The 17,305-nt window shown below is 35.3% G+C and overlaps 3 protein-coding genes across 3 annotated transcripts; 2 read left to right on the plus strand and 1 right to left on the minus strand.

Annotated features, from left to right (window-relative positions):
• Positions 1-886: 886 nt before the first annotated feature.
• Positions 887-9,577, plus strand: LOC110695928 (casein kinase 1-like protein HD16). The gene is made up of 16 exons (XM_021873162.1): positions 887-1,747; positions 1,845-1,964; positions 2,237-2,310; positions 2,402-2,471; positions 2,548-2,603; positions 4,024-4,095; positions 4,242-4,336; positions 4,424-4,490; positions 4,581-4,710; positions 4,815-5,033; positions 5,158-5,300; positions 5,501-5,675; positions 5,811-5,901; positions 7,140-7,297; positions 8,622-8,810; positions 9,184-9,577. Exons 1-16 carry the CDS (start codon positions 1,235-1,237, stop codon positions 9,241-9,243), a joined length of 2,232 nt encoding a protein of 743 aa, XP_021728854.1. The 5' UTR covers positions 887-1,234; the 3' UTR covers positions 9,244-9,577.
• A 722-nt stretch (positions 9,578-10,299) lies between these two features.
• LOC110695931 (protein EMBRYO SAC DEVELOPMENT ARREST 3, chloroplastic-like) lies at positions 10,300-13,675 on the plus strand. The gene is made up of 6 exons (XM_021873164.1): positions 10,300-10,470; positions 10,871-10,977; positions 11,716-11,881; positions 12,382-12,474; positions 12,604-12,734; positions 13,189-13,675. Exons 1-5 carry the CDS (start codon positions 10,380-10,382, stop codon positions 12,732-12,734), a joined length of 588 nt encoding a protein of 195 aa, XP_021728856.1. The 5' UTR covers positions 10,300-10,379; the 3' UTR covers positions 13,189-13,675.
• A 112-nt stretch (positions 13,676-13,787) lies between these two features.
• Positions 13,788-17,095, minus strand: LOC110695930 (metal tolerance protein 4-like). The gene is made up of 7 exons (XM_021873163.1): positions 16,740-17,095; positions 15,785-15,951; positions 15,260-15,458; positions 14,994-15,172; positions 14,757-14,907; positions 14,157-14,287; positions 13,788-14,072 (listed from the first exon to the last, which is right to left on the minus strand). The coding sequence occupies exons 1-7, from the start codon at positions 16,936-16,938 to the stop codon at positions 13,893-13,895; spliced, it is 1,206 nt and encodes a 401-aa protein (XP_021728855.1). The 5' UTR covers positions 16,939-17,095; the 3' UTR covers positions 13,788-13,892.
• Between the last annotated feature and the right edge of the window lie 210 nt (positions 17,096-17,305).

Raw genomic sequence — 17,305 nt, forward strand, 5'->3', positions numbered from 1 at the left:
TATTCGTTTCAACCTACATGCATACATTGTATCGTTTCCATGAATTAACTTCTAACATAATATAATTTGACTTCCAAAACTCATTAGTTGAGTTAAGTGTAACTTACCCATTTCATTGACCATCGCTAACAACAATCACTAAATTCCGCAAAATAAGAAAGGGACGTGGTATTTCGACTTAAAAATTTTCCATCTAGTTCATTACGAACTATAAAATCTATTACAACGATTTGGATTAATAAGCAAACAATGATACAATTAATAAGAAATCATAATAAAATTCCCAGAGAATGCAACACACAATACATTCATAAAGCACATAATATTTTTTGATGGGACATAAAGCCTAGCGTATTCTAAAAAAACTAGGAGTTTCACCTCAGACGCCCACATTTTTCATATAACCACACAGTTGTTCGCACGAACTAGGCGTTTGAGCTTAGGGCGTGCGAAAAAACTAGGCGTTTGCCACAAATTCAGGTTTTTTTTTTTTTTTTTTTTTTGCTGGTGATCGACTTCCCTTTGTCCATACTCGTCATCACCGCAAAAACAACCGATTTTTGCTTAATTGCTTCAGAAAGCTATCAGTTGAGATCGATTTTTGTATACTCACTTTATTTTTTTAAAAAAAAAAATTCACAAACATGCACAAGAGTTGCGTGAAAAAAAGCTAAGAAGAAACGTGGAATACCAAACATACCCATGGGTCACGCTAGTAAATAGCGATGCTCTTTTATTTTATTTTCCCACAATTTTAGAGGAAATATGAAGCCCATTTTCTTGGTTTTTTCTACTTTTTTTTTTATTTTTATTTTAAACAAATTTAAGAAATAAAAAATAAACAAAATATCAAGAAAAAAAGCGATAGAAAAAAAATAAATACTTCGTAGAAATGTAAGAAATAAAAAAAAAAAAATCAGTCTTCAATTCTTCATCTTCTTTCTCTCTCTCTCATCATCGTACCAACTCGAAACTGCAAAAGTACAAACCCTAGTAAGGAAGAAAACCACCCCTCAAAAAAAAAAATCCCCAATTTCTTCGAATCCCTAACCCTAATTTCAACCCTTTACTCTACATTTTCCTGAACAATTCGATCAATTTTTTTTCTAATTATTTTAGTCGAAGATCACATCGAAAATGCAATCGGATTTAAAATTCAGGTCGTAACAGATCGAATGATGGTAACCCTAGCGATAACTGAGAATCACGACGCCGATTGTATGGGAACAGAAACATGCCGGAGCTTCAAAGAGGGGTAAAACGACGTCGTACTTCTGTCAAGAATCAGAAATCTGATCATTTGGTTGGTAATTACATTCGAACTCGCGCCGCGGTTGCTAGAGAAACAGCAAAGGCGGCGGAAGCAGCTGGGAAGAAGGTTGTTGAGGAGAGAGAAAGGGTTGTTAAGAATCCCCCAAGAACTAGATTAGCTATTAAGAAGGCTAAACAGGTACAAATCCCAAAAATTATTAATAATAATTGTAATAAGAAGAAGATTGTTAGTAAAGTTCCGCTGATTGTGGTCTCTGAGAACGGAACTCGGTCAAAGGAGAGAGAATCAGAGGAGGAGGAAGAAGAAGAAGAAGAAGAAGAAGAGGAGGAGGAGGAGGAAGAGGAGGAGGAGGAAGAGGAGGAAGAGGAGGAAGAAGAAGAAGAAATGTTGGGTGATGATAGTGGTGGGTTAAGTGCCAATAATAAGGCTACTGGTCAGGATGATGATGGGAATAAATCCCCTTTTCCTGAAAGGGTGAGTTTTTTTTGCTTTAAATTTGGGTTATTTTGATTATACATTGAATTGGAATTAATTTTGTGAATTGGGTTGATTTTGATTGATTGTTTTTCAGGTTCAAGTGGGTGGTTCCCCTTTGTATAAGGTGGAAAGAAAATTAGGGAAAGGTGGGTTTGGTCAGGTGTTTGTGGGGCGTCGTGTTAACGAACGTGCCACCGGTGTCGGGGCTTTGGAGGTAATGTGTTTATCACGGTGTGAAACATTTGTGTATATGTGTTGATTAGTTTGGGATATGATTTGATTAACATTTAATATGTTGGCTAGTCCTGTTTTGAAGCAACTGAAGCTCAATGCAAACTTTGTTTGTTGATAAACATTGAAAGTGAACTTTATTGTTGATATTGAATCAATTTTTATCCTTGACATTAGGTAGTGGAGTGCATATATACTTTCAGTGTAACTTTTTTATTTGATTGTGCTTATGGATTTTTATTTTGTATTTCATAGGTGGCTTTGAAGTTTGAGCATAAGAACAGCAAAGGCTGTAATTATGGTCCCCCATATGAATGGCAAGTTTACAAGTATGTGTGAGAAACCCCGAAGACTAATTTTATTTTCGATGCTTTGAATGTCTTTGTTGTAATACAGCTTCTTAATCTTATTTTATTGCAGTACTCTTGGTGGTAGCCATGGTGTGCCCAAGGTGCATTATAAAGGGAGGCAAGGAGAGTATTATGTAATGGTATGTCCACTTATCCCTATTCTTTTACAGGCTTGTATCTATCTGGATATGTTCACTACTAATCACTCATTTGCAGGTCATGGACATGCTTGGACCGAGCTTGTGGGATGTTTGGAATTCTTCTGGGCAGACGTAAGTACTCTGTGTCATCTGTGCTTTATATCATTGGGATTACCTTGTGCTTATGAATGCTTTAAAGTTTAGTCAAGGTGGTGGTTATGCAATAGTCATTATCACGGTGGATGGTGCTGTGATTTTTATGACAACGTACTGCATGTTAATGATTTACAACTTAATTGAAAGTTCTGCAAAGTGTTTGTTACCGCAAATTTTCCAAAGTAACATGATGCAACAGTATAGAAAAATGTGTTGTTTTGTACACATCATTTCTCTGTAAGGGCTTCTAATTGGAGTTGCTGTATAGTATAATTGCTTGCTATAGCTCCTTTGTTTGCATCTAAACACATGTTGGCTTGTTTGGTAATTTCTTGTATGGGATATGGGAATTATGTAGTGAACTTGTTCAGGCTCAAGAATGATCAGATTCAATTCACCGTTTTGATGACAGGTTTTAATTTGTCTGGTCTGTTATAATCTCAGAGTTTATGGGATGTGTGAGTAGGCAGAGTAGCTCTTCTTAATTGGCAGTTTGTTTTGTACCTTGGGCGTTTTGAGTATAGAGCGGTGTACTTGAGGATGGGGTTATGAATATGATATATTTTTATTTGAATTTGCAGAGTGTATCCAAGACATTAATTTAGTGGACGAGTCCTATTGTATGCACGCACAAGGGAAACACCACCATATTAATAGGCTTCTGGAAATGGTTTGAGGCTTTGAGTTGTGTGTGGAGTGAATATGTCCAATAGCATGAGTGAGCAAAATTATGAGCCTGTCACTTAGTGATATAGGAAGTAACTTGTCTGGATATGTCTTGGAATTCACCAATTTCTACTTTTGGGAACATCTGGTGTATAGGTGCCAGGGATGGCTAACACGTATTGGATAGAATAGGATAGAAATGGTGTCATATCTATTAGTTTTTCTAAGCTTTGATAGAATAGGAGATCTGCATTTTTTTTTCTCCCTCTGGCAATCAATCTGGTGGTGCACATGGAAAGAAATAAACCGGCATACTTTTGTGGTATAACTTCTGTATAGTTTTTGCTAACTATGTATTTCTGCATTTTGTAGATAAATTTCTTATGATAGCTAGAGTCTTTTTTTTTTTTTTTTTTTTTTTTTTTTTTTGTCAGTTGCCCTTTAGAATTGAGCAACACTGCATCGGTGATATCTTAAATAATATTGCTGAGTCTGGTGGAAGAAGCTGATGTTTGATGACGTTCAGTAGTAGTGATATGATTTCTTTGTGTTGTTTTTTTCTTCGAAGTTAGTTTTTGCTTCAAATGCCCTCCTTTATGCAAACACTTTATGTGTTTTTGTCTGGTTTTTCCATGATAGGAATGATCTTTCTTATTCCTCACTTTGTTTTGTTTGTGCTTTGAACATCTTGTATGGAATCAAGTCATTTGATGTAATTGCACTTTTGCAGGATGTCAGTTGAAATGGTTGCCTGTATAGCAGTTGAGTCATTATCAATTCTCGAGAAGATGCATACTAAAGGGTACACTAATGCATTAGCATTCATTTATATTGTCTTATCAAATAGCTGGAGACACTTCTGAAAAATGTTTTTATTATGTCTTAGAATTTGAATTTAGTTCTTTAGATTTTGAATGTTAATCATGTCTTGTTTTACATCAATATCAGTTATGTGCATGGAGATGTGAAGCCAGAAAACTTTTTACTTGGACAGCCCTCTACTTCGCAGGAGAAAAAATTGTTTCTTGTTGATCTTGGACTAGGTAATTTTCGTATCTTGTAGGTTCAATCCTCATATATATGTTACTGTCATATTGTTTGGTATTGATTGTCTTGGCTTAATGTTACAGCTACAAAATGGAGGGATACTTCTAGCGGGCAGCATGTTGAATATGATCAGCGTCCTGATATGTTCAGGTAAATCAAAGACCAGGTTTATAATTGATCTGTATCGTTTATACTAATTTAGTCTTATTTCCTAATACCATGTGATATAATACTTAACAGGGGAACAGTTCGATATGCCAGTGTACATGCCCACCTTGGCCGAACAGCCAGCAGAAGAGATGACTTGGAGTCTCTTGCATATACACTTATATTTCTTCTGAAGGGAAGGTTACCTTGGCAAGGGTACCAGGTACCTGTTAGCTGCTTCAGCTTTACGATGCTATTATCCATTGCTGCTGCCTGCTACTACTAAAATCTAAGCCTAACATAATTTTTTGTCATCATTACTTTTAGGGTGATAACAAATCATTTCTGGTTTGCAAAAAGAAAATGGGAACCTCCCCTGAAGTTTTGTGCTGTTTTTGCCCAACGCCTCTTAAACATTTTGTTGAAATAGTTGTGAATATGAAATTTGATGAAGAGCCCAACTATTCTAAGCTGATATCATTGTTTGATGGGTTGATTGGACCAAACCCATCCATAAGGCCTATAAACACTGATGGAGCTCAGAAGGTAAATATTGCTGTCTCTAGTCTGTTAAGTTTTTTCTTTTTCTTTTTTCTTTTTTTCCTCCCATTGAAATTCTGTTGCTAACATCTTGTGCTGATTCCTACTTATTCTATTTTTATCCTATTAGATCATCTATCAAGTTGGACAAAAACGTGGAAGGCTAAATGCTGACGAAGATGATGATGGGCAACCAAAGAAGAAGGTCCGTATGGGTGTTCCAGCCACCCAATGGATTTCAGTTTATAATGCACGATTACCTATGAAGCAGAGGTTGGTTTTTATGTTTTTAAATATTCCATTATCAGGGTCAGACATTTCCACAAAATTACAACAATCTCTATCTTTCCCACCTGTTTTTATTGCAGATTCCTTAATTTTGCCAGTTTTACGCTAAAATTATCGATTTGGTTTAAATGTAAATAAAGAAAAAATCTGTGCCTTGCCATTGATGCATCTTTGTTTGGGTTTAGGTACCATTATAATGTTGCTGATGGTCGATTGGCACAGCATGTGGAGAGAGGTAATGCTGATGGCTTGCTTATAAGCTCCGTGGCATCATGTTCAAACCTGTGGGCGTTGATTATGGATGCGGGCACTGGCTTTACTCATCAAATTTATGAGTTATCAACTCAATTTTTGCACAAGGTTGGCTTATTTTTTTGTAATGGATTTTTAAAAATATATATATTCTATTTATTTTGTGGTATACTGGTATGTAGTTATAGTTTCTTTATTATTTGAATCGTTTGTCAATGAAATTTTATGCTTAAAACTTTGTAGGAGTGGATCATGGAACAATGGGAGAAGAACTTTTACATCAGTTCTGTTGCTGGTGCTACCAATGGTAGCTCCCTTGTGGTGATGTCCAAAGGTTTGTCATAAAACTATTTCTTTTAATATGATGGAAGATCAGAAAAATTTTATATGACTTTCGTCCTCTGTGCCTTATATTGGGTAATCTTGTTTGCAAAAGGTAGGTTTTTTTCCCCCTTACGGTTTCTTTCAGCTTTGAGTTCCCCCAGCAAATTGGAGAGGTGATAGTTGATGTTTGTCTTTGCCTCTCTTAGTCTCTCAACTGTAGGCTGGCTTTGGCTTTCATGTGCCAGTTCTTTTGAAAAGAGCTTGGCGTGAACTTAATGCTTTCTTCGTTCTACTTAAATTGCAACACTTACTATTTTGGGATGTTCAAAATGTTCAAATCCAGCACTTCCCTTTTGGAAACTCGTAAAACATCATCCATTTAATAAGCATACTTTTGCCCTTGGGAATCAATTTGGGATGTTCAAAATGTTCAAATCCAGCACTTCCCTTTTGGAAACTCGTAAAACATCATCCATTTAATAAGCATACTTTTGCCCTTGGGAATCAAATTGGGTTATTTGTATTAACTTTTACCTATTCTCCTCTTTTGTGAAGTTCTTTTTACTGTTAATCACATTGGTCAGAAATCCACTTGTATTGTTTCTCATTATGCCTAGAATATTGTGCAAATTGCAATCTATGGAGTTAGTGTTAACTATGAAGAGGCCTTATGCAATGCTACAATTAAGAAGCATTACCATTTTTTTCATTGACAACCCTGGAACAATCCTTTTATTATATGGTGTTGTGGTTCTTCGTATTTCCATCTTTTGCATTGAGTTTCTTGGCTCTATTTGCATTTTATAATCTGCTCCACTTGCAATGGCTCTTCTCTCCGTTCTTGGCTTGAAGGGACCCCCCCTGGTTTTTATGATTGGTGCATGGTATGGAAGGCTTGGTGAAGTTATGCTCACATGATAAGCTAATATGTGTTTCAGAATCCCTGTTTTTGGCTTGAAGGGACCTCCCCTGGTTTTTATGATTGGTTCATGGTTTGGAAGGTCGGGTGATGTTATGTTCACATGATAAGCTATATGTGTTCCAAAATTTATTAAATTTTAAGTTAGGAAGAATAAATTTATTAAATTTTAAGTTAGGAAGAATATGGGTCTCTGATCATTTTTGTTAGTTTTCTCATCTATTGACGTTGATACCTATGATTGCAGTTCGGAATCATGTAATGTTATCATGTTATGCATTGACTACAAGTATCGTTTCCTTTTAATAAATAACGAGGTGTTTTCTCAGGTACTCAATACACGCAGCAATCTTACAAAGTGAGTGATGCATTTCCCTTCAAGTGGATAAATAAGAAATGGAGAGAAGGATTTCATGTCACCTCAATGGCTACTGCTGGATCAAGATGGGGTGTTGTCATGTCCCGTAATGCTGGATTTAGTGATCAGGTACGGATTTTGGAACCAGATAATTATGTCTCACATTTTGCTGTTTTTGATTGCTCCCCAGTTGCCTGTATTTCTTAATGTATGTCTGCTTTTTTTTTTTTTGCGTGATGGTTGAATTTTGAGCATATACCCATTTGCATTGACCTATGAGTTTCTCATCCAGAGAAATGGATCTCATGATCCTGTTTTTTACTAATGCTAACTGCTGATCAGTAGCAGCAGATGAACTAAAATTATATTGCAGGATTGTCAGTTTTTAAGGACAACTTCTGCAGAATTACCATACGGGTTACTCTGCCTTTGGGATAGTGGGATGGGCGGGAAGGGGTTTACGCAGTCAGCAGTCTTAAACTGCTATTTTTGTTTAAAAGTTATAAATCCTTCTCTTTCTAGTATAAATTTCCATATTCTATAGCTTTTTGAAAATTTCAAGTTACTCTTTTTTGTCACTGCCTTTTAGTATTGTATTGATGTTTGTTTGCCTTTTCTTTTTTGAAACTTTTGTCGTTCTGCTTGTTTATAGTATTTCTGTCTTTATATAAAACGCTTTTCCCGTGTCTCTTTTTGCAAAGAGCAGCCCCTCTGCCAGTCTTAATTTCTTCGTGTCAATAGTATGTTCATCTGGACTTTTGTAATTATCCATATTTAGTCGTCACATCATTCTGACCTGCCTATCATGTTAGTTTAGCTTTTGTTGTAGCATTCTCTCCCTCAGCTGTTCCAAATTAATAGGGGTATCATGCGGAATATCGGTAGTTTTTAGGGATGGATCATTTGAAAATGGTATATGTGATTATTATATCTAGATCCTGTTTGGCAAAAGTAGCGGTGGCGGGTAACTTTAGCGGTCGAGTAGCGGGTAGCTGTTAAGGTAGCGAGTAGCGGTCAATTAGTAGTGGGTACATGTTAGCTGTCAAAGTAACAGTTCATAGTACGAGTGTTTGGCAAAAGTAGCGGTTATAATATGAAATATATCAAAATGCGTATAAACATTGTTTAAAAAGTAATAAAAAATTGTCAAGCGATACCCGCTACTTCTAAACGCTACTATTTTTAACATTTGAAAAAGCTACCTAAATGATACCTCTATCGCTAACCGCTATTAGAACCGGTACCTTGCCAAACACTCTTTAGTAGTGTTTTGACTAGTCAAAACGCTAACCGCTACCTCAAACGCCACCACCAAACAGGGACCTAGTCATCGGGTGTATAATTGTATATCATATTTAGTGGTTGAGCCATCATGTCTGAGATATAAATTGGATAGGACAGTATCCTGATTCATGAAGGCCCTTCTTTTTGTTTCCTGTTACTTTTGTTTCAGGTTGTGGAGCTAGATTTTTTGTACCCAAGTGAGGGCATTCACAAGCGCTGGGACAGTGGTTATCGAATAACTTCAACTGCTGCTAATATTGATCAATCTGCACTTGTCTTGAGTGTGCCAAAGCGCAGGCCAGGTGATGAAACTCAGGAAACATTGAGGACCTCTCAATTTCCAAGCACACATGTTAAGGTATGTTAATTCAATATTATGAAATCATAATTGTCTCTCTCCTCTTAAACAATGTAAAAGGCAAACAGGTCCTTTATATCCCGGATCGTCATTTTTGTTTTTCTTTCTAAAGGCTAATTTTCATCTGTAGAATGTTGTAAAGTCTTCTTAAGGGCATAGGTTTTTTCATTTGGTATGAGCTTCAATTTACCTGATGCTTAAGCTCTGTGATTGTCTGATAAAGTCTTATGGATAAGTGATACAAGGTCTTACTGTCTTAGCACTTGATTGAGGTAAAACCAGTATGTGCGAGTCCAGTGCCGACTAGAAACAGAGAAGATTGTATCTTGATGGACGTTAAATGCTACTGATCACCCTTTGTCATATCTTGCAGGATAAATGGGCGAAGAATCTGTATCTTGCATGTCTGTGCTACGGAAGAACTGTTTCATGATACTCTTGTAATTAGCAAGTTGTAACAGAAAATATGAACTAAAACAGAATGAGGGCCTTCTTTCTCATCAGTTGGCCCTTTCGTTATGTTAGGGATGGAATTGGCAGCCAAGTTGGGGAACTTTGTTTCTTAAGCAATTATGTGTGAAACAGGTCCCTGTATGTTGTATTGCTATTTGTCACCACTAGTGGCCTCCTTTGTCGATTACAATCGATAAAGTGGTGCTATTTATGTTCATTCTGTTCCCTTGATGCCTGTTTTATAGTTAAGATAACGATTCAACAATGATTTTTATTTATATTGCTGAGGACACTATGCTTAGCTTAGATTATTATCTCGAGATTTTGATTCACACCTGTCAACATTCTCAATTACAAATTTGAGTGAGTGATCTCATTGTATGTACTTGTGATTTTTGAACTCGTTCATTTGGGAATTGTCAGGCAGAGATCATTGGTGCTAATGGCAGTTCGTAATGGTGATGGGAGAGTATAGTTTCCAGCATGCACAACTTTGGAATTTAAAAGATGAATTGTTCTCAAAACGCGTTAATTTGAACCATTACGACTGCATAATCACACTCAATCTTTAAATGTTAAGCTTAAAAACCATATTGGGTCACAAGCTCAGAACGTTAACGAAAATTGTCACAAGGAAAAACGTTCTTGGAACAATTAAATCATTGATGCCTTAATTAATTTTAAAGGATTATTTTACTATTTAGTGATCTTGATCATTAGCCTCAAGCCCTTAATAAATTTAATTCAATGGAATTCCCAAACGTTTATTATTGTATTTATTGTTTGAATTATTCATGTGTTTATTTGACTGTCAAATAAGCCAGAATCACAAATGACGTGGTAATCTTGAACCACCCAATAATTTTTCGGACTATCACAACTTGATTTATTCAAAATCCAATCAATCTCAATACAAAACCCGATCTAATCCCATCCTTAATCCCAAATGACCTGCATATAGACATATGATACCTCATCGGACCCGACCCAACCCAACTCGACCCATGATAATCCAAAATTCCCACCTTTACATTACTTAACCAAACACAAAATGAATACGGGTGGTAGTGGTGAAACGTCCTGTAATCAAGAGAGACAAAGAGATAGAGAGAGAATATGGGGGTGTTGCTGCCTTATCTCTCATCCACACTCTACTCTTCACTCTTTTCCCAGCTCTCTCTTACCTCCAGAAACTCGCGTTCCAACTGTAACTATATCTCATTTTCTTTCTGCTGTTTTCTGTAAATTTGCAGAACTTTGATTGTTTCATTGCATAATTATCTGTTGTTTATTTCTGTATATTTGCAGACTATTGATTGTTTCATACCTTCATTGCATAATTTATCTTATTCAACCATTTTTTTCCTATAAAATTATATTGTGCAGTTGAATTTCATTTTGTTGTACTAAAATTTAGGAAATTTGGAGTAAATAGTATCTTTATTTTCAATATTTTGAAATTCCCATGAAATTTCTGGTAATTTTTGATATCAAGTATGCAAAGAAACTGATAATTCTTGCAATTTTGGGTAATAACATATCAAAATTTGAGCACTCTGGTCGTAGTATTCTGATCATTTTCACTTTTTTCTATCTTTGGTTATCAGTTAATTCAAAGTCGGTTGGATTGCGAGTGAGATCGAGTTTGGAGGATGAGAATTCCGGTACAGGTACTGGAGCTTCGGATAGTTCGTCGGACACTAGCAGCTTAAAGGTTTGTTAAATTTATGTCAAATTTTTGATATAATATGTGTATAGTTAAAGTTGCTTCATTTGATTCCATTAATATAAGTTTTGTTTTGAGCATTTTTCTGTTGTTGAATTAGCATATCATACATTAATCTCTCCTTTGTAATGATTTACTGATACATATTAATACATGGACAATATGTTAACAACTGCTGAGGCATTCTTGATTGATAACTTTGTGGTATACTTTCTTTTTAGTTGACACGTTTCTTTAGTCATGTTTGCCAATGCACAAATTCCAATCATTAATATATTGAATTATCGATAAGCAAAAATTATGAAAAGTTGATATTTTGAAAATATATATTGTGATGAATCTAACAAAATCTCATATGATTATATTTTTCATTACGTTTAAAGCACAAAACACGGTCAGGGGAGTGTGTGAATAGTGTTAAAGTCAAAGCGTGTCATCTAAAATTAAACGGAGGTAGTATATTATAATGTATTCATGTTACAATTTAGGAAATTTTGAGGTTTAGCAAGGTATTGACAGTCTGCAATTTAGAGATTCTCTCTTATAAGCTAATAAAGTAATAAGATGTCAATTTACCAATTTATTTCTTTGTTGGCTTGTTGCCATCAAATGAAAGGTGAGCCAAGTTCGAGTATGAAGATGTGGAAGAGATTTAATGTTCTGCTGTACTTAGACGGAGTACTTCCGTGGGGCTAACATATTGAAGCTTTATATTTGCTGTTGCAGGATGATCAAGTTGTAACTTCTCGGCGACTTTGTGTTGCGTGTTTATGCTCATCTATAGCTTTGATAAGCCCCTCTGGTAAGTCTCTGTCCAGACAAGAGGCTATTGCTGCTGAAGGAAATTTGAGGGCAGCCTGCCGTAATTGTGGCGGTAGTGGTGCTATCATATGTGAGTATAATTTATAAATTAACTGTTGTTATTTTCTTTTTAAGTAAGACCTAAATATTGTAGTTTGCCTTGTTTCATGAATGTGTTCTTTGATAAAAGCTGGTATCTGCTAGCTGGGGCTTCATAATTGCAATCTTCAGATTGTAAACAAATTTGGCTGAATGGATTCACAAAAATCCCTGTTTCTGTGTGAAATTCGACCATGCTGTAAACAATGACATTTATTTAAATTTCAGTGTCAATCTATTATTGGTTAAATTTAGGTCTTTCAATTTTGCAGACAACTCCTCACGTCCTTGGGGTTAAATTTAAGTCATTTAATTTTTGGGACATATCCTCGCGTCACAAGGATGTGCTATGTAGAAGCTTTTGTAGTCTGTTTGAAAAAAAAATCATGATGATTTCACAGATGTTTTTATCATTTCTTTGTATTTCTGCTAGAGCTTCAACTGTTACTGTTTATATATTGTGTAAGTTGTTTGTTTTGCCTTTTCATTTAGGTGATATGTGTGGTGGTACAGGAAAATGGAAGGCTTTAAATAGAAAGCGTGCTAAAGATGTATATGAGTTTACAGAATGTCCTAATTGTTATGGTAAGAACTTATTAACTTTGGCTCCTTATGCTTTTAGACTTCATTTATCAGTGCAATACATGGTTCTGACTCCGTGTTCACTGATTGTGGCTGTATCTTCATTTACCTTGAATTTTTCCTGATGTATAGGTAGAGGAAAACTCGTTTGCCCTGTCTGCTTGGGTACTGGCTTGCCAAATAACAAAGGACTTTTGAGAAGGCCCGAAGCAAAGCAGTTGCTGGATAAGATGTATAATGGTCGGTTATTGCCAGGTTCTTAAGTAAGTTTCATTCGCATGCGACTTCCCTCTGTTTGAACTTCTTCAGGTCTTTATATCTTTTTCTCTATGGTTAACAGGTTAAGTATTAAATCAATGCTCTGGGTACTGTTGTGTATAATTTATTACTTAGTCATAATTAGTTTTCACATTGTTTTCGATTCTTAATCAAGGATATGCCATGATTTTCCAAAAAGACTAAAACTCCATATTAGTTTTACCCTTTTTTTCATCCTCTCTTGTACACTAAATTTCAATTTTATAGTGGTAATTTGAATACATTAGGAAAAGAGTCGAACATTTCTTTAGACCTTGTATAATAATAGATTGACTATTATTTTCAGATATGGGGTGTGTTTGATAATATTGATCTGTGTAGAGTTGATTGAGTGATAGATATCCATTAATATGTTCTGATGTTTGGATAAATGCCTGAAAATGTTTTGGCTTGGTGCAGAAATGCAGATTCTCATATCATATGCAACCTGAACCTGTATACTGCAAAAGAACACTACAATACCTGAAATTTTGTGGTAGTATATATATTTCATGATATGAATATCATCTTCATACTTGACTAATTGTTGGCGGCAAAGCAGCTTGGTGTGTAGAGAGGAGTCCCAGATTAGTATGCATGCCAGATTTGTACCATATGATGTATGAGCTTTTGAGATGTAGGGTGCCTCTAAATGTGGATCATACTTTACGTAACTATCCCAGATTAGCATGCACACCAGATTTTGCAAGTATGAGATGACATTGTAAATGGAGAGTTCAGGTTGCTTTCAATCATATATAATGGTACATACCGGCTGTCCCTTGTTACATATGGTCTTAGGTTTACATATGGCCGATATTACAAACTTGCTGCTCTTTGGAAAATCCAACCTGTTCTTAGTTATACAATCTGACTGTCGTTTTGAATGAATGTATCCTTCACAGTAGCTTGGTAATCAGTATTTTGATGCTTAGTTTTCATGCAAAAATGGTAGTAGCATAGGACTATTGAAGATTCGAAACACCATTTAGATGTGCAATCAATATTGCAAATCCAGGTCAAAAAAATATTGCAAATCCAGGCTTGTATTGAAGATTAGATTAAAAATGAGAAAATTGATGGTATAAGGAACCCACGCTTCTAATTTGTGTTCACATTCATAATCAAGGATCAGTATTAGGTAGCTTGCTTAAAACAGTGTGCTCCGGTTTATGTTCACATTCAAAATCTAAATGGACAAAAGCTCGCTCAACTTCAGGTAGTTTCTCTAGCTTAATCTGTAGCGTCTCTCCAATGGCATGTGCTTCTTTCAAAGGAATATCCTCAGGTAGTTCAATGTCAACCTATTCCAGCAAAATGGAAAAAATAGTTTCATCAGATGAGCTGAAAATCAAAGACAAACTACAAAAAGCAAGAAATCAACGCACCTCCACAAAATAAAGCACGCCAAAAGTGTAAGCACGAACAGTGTCAATACGCTTAACTAGAGGATGCCTTATAACGAGGTATGTAAACTTTTGCAACACTTCAGGAGGAGCTGTCTGTCCTATAAGTGAAACTGCAGAAGAAATACGCGTTAACATAGTATCATACTCTAAAACTTTGAATGCAGCAAGAAATAGAACAGATTAACTTTCAAGACATGATCTTAAGTTCATTCACAAACTACTGTCTGGGTTCCCAAACAAACCTCATCTCACTGGAAGCACCCATCTAGCAGCAATAGTGTGACTCATGTGTGTACACATGATAACAAGACAAGAGTTTTTTCAAGTTCAACTAAGCTACTCAACTTGAATTTGAAAATTGTAACCAAGCAAATAAACCTACTTCACATGCTGTTATCATTCTAATAAAGTGCTATAAACTTTTTATAACCAAGAAGAAATAATCTCATGTGCAGCATATCTCTTTTTTATCCAGTTTCAACCAAATTGTCATTATTCTGTATGCTTATATCTCACTGATGAAAGTTTATTCTGAAAATGCTATGAAAGAAAAACTCAAGAGTTATAGTAAGTAGCTACCTGCATTCTCTAGAACAGTTCCTGACCAATTTGCAATCGTATATATTGCAAGGAGAATTGCGCCAGCAGGGTCTATCCACCAGTAAAACTTGTCACCAAGAATTGCAGCAACTAAACCGACCACATTTGTAACCACATCAAAGTAATGATCCTATGCGTAGGGGGGAAAAAAGGTTATTCAAGCGGTTAAATTCAGTGCCAACAGAATGGAAACGGATACCTCTATAAGTCTTTTACCTTGGCATAAGCTCGAACAATTTCATTTCCAGAGCTTCTGCAGTAAAGGAATAAGGCTAACTTTACAACAGTGGCTGATATCATAATCACGCAGAGCCATATATACTGGTCAAATGTCATTTTTTCAGCACCTTCATTCTTGATTAATTGTTCCACAGCCTGTATGAGAACTTGAAATCCTGCAAATCAATATCAAAGCTTGTTGACTTCATCGCTTCCAAACTACTCAGCAATTGATCTGAAGGCTCAAATGGTCAAACACATACCTAGGGTAGCCATAATAGCTGCAAATATGATGATTCCCACTGGCTGGACTCTTAATTTTCCAATAGGGTACTTGTAGATATTGATATTTTTCATCGAAAGATGAGTAAACCAAAGGATACCACCAGCCATAAGGTCAAGCAAAGAATCCAACGTTGATGCAGCAATGGCTAATGATCCAGTTTTTATGGTAGCATAGATCTAAGAATCAAGCAAAAACCATAGATTTAGGAAATTTTGGACATAATAAACAGGTGCATTTCTGAACACCATATTCTGTTCTGTATTATCATATTTTTCTGCAGTTGTACCCAATGAATAGGCAACTACCATATAGAATAAACATGATTGAATTCACTAAAGCATAGCTTAGCATGTTTTTTGCATACAAATAAATTGATCCTTCACTCAAAAACATCATCAATCCAAGATCAAGTGAATTATTTTGAATCATCACATTTCACAGGATAGAAGTAATGGTAACTATTAACAAAAAACAAGCTTAGCATAGCTTAACAGTGCAATACCTTGAATGCCAAAAGCACAATATTAGCATAATTTGATATCTTCATTGCTCGTTCGTGTTGAGCTTGTTCATCATCATCCTCTTCTGGCAAATCTGATTGGACTACATGATCAACCTCCTCAAAAGATTTCAAGGTAGCGAATTGTCTTTCATAGTACTCTTTCTCTCCTAAGGGAAGCAAAATAGTAGATTAGCCACATATAAGACCGAAAAGTCATCAGAAACCAAATAAGCATAAAATCATCCTCAATCATTACTTTAGGATTTCTATCTTAACAAAAATGTTGTATTGCACATCATTGAATTAAGTTCATATTACAGTTTATGAAAAATTGAAGGGGAAAACACCAATAAAATTATGCAACGAACTACAAGTTACTCATATGCACATATCCAAATAAAGGCAATTGAACTTCAATAGTCCCTACTCGTATAATTCAATGTCATTTTCGGGTGTACAAAGAGCCACAAAAAGGACAATAATAATGTAGACGAGATTTAATATCACATCTCAAAGATACCACCCGGTCACCCTACTTTAACTTAAAAGTTAATTAGTATCCACACAGTAATTCAATGTCACCCACATATCATATGACATATCAAAGAATATACCCTTTCCACAACATACTAGCACAAAGCAACACAAAATGAATCCAGCAAATTGTAAAGACCTTCACTTTTTCAATTTGAGGTAAAAAGAACTTCACTTCAGCAAGAATCTAGGACCCCCTTTTTCTTTTTTTCCTTATTTTCTCTTCTGACTAACATATATGTTATAATCAGCAAACAAACAGGGAAAACAAAATTGAATCAACTGGCAATACTATCAAATAACTATCTTTCATGTATAAAACACTGAAGATTAAAAAAATAAATGAAAAGAGAGAAATTAACATCTGAAGATTAAAATAAGATAAAGAGATTTAAAAAAAAATTAAAAAAAAAATTAAAACCTTGAGTTAAACTATGAGTTTTAGAGAAAATAACATCATAGCAAGATTCATCATCAACCCCAGAACGAAGCTTGTCAGGTAACCTGGAAATGAAGTCTTGTCTCAACGAGTTGACCGAATTGCGACGGCGTAATATCCCTTGCCGACCGTTTTGACTCAGTTTCCGACCCAGTAATGGCGAGCCTGAATTTGGCTCCATTGTTAAGACCCCACGAAAAAAGGCAAATCTTTAAGGAAAAACTTTGTTTAGGAAAGGATTAATTTTGTAAAGCTGAAATTTCAAGGCCACTTAATTTTTTTTTAAAAGTATAGTAGTGTAGGTTTATTTAGACAGATGGGGCCAATTATATAATTTGATTTTTATGTCCTGAGGATGTGATTTAAGATTATAATAATGGTGAACATGTGATTAGGATGAAAATCAATTATTTTTGTTGTTGTATAAGTGTTACGGAGCATAAAATTTTCATAATGGAATGCATCCGTGTCAATGGTGTACAAATTATGCACGAAAATATGTAATATTTATAGAGAAAACAATGTTGAAAGTTATGAAAAATTAAAGA

The sequence above is a fragment of the Chenopodium quinoa genome, unplaced genomic scaffold (genome assembly GCF_001683475.1).
Source record: "Chenopodium quinoa cultivar QQ74 unplaced genomic scaffold, ASM168347v1, whole genome shotgun sequence".
Classification (NCBI taxonomy): domain Eukaryota; kingdom Viridiplantae; phylum Streptophyta; class Magnoliopsida; order Caryophyllales; family Amaranthaceae; genus Chenopodium; species Chenopodium quinoa.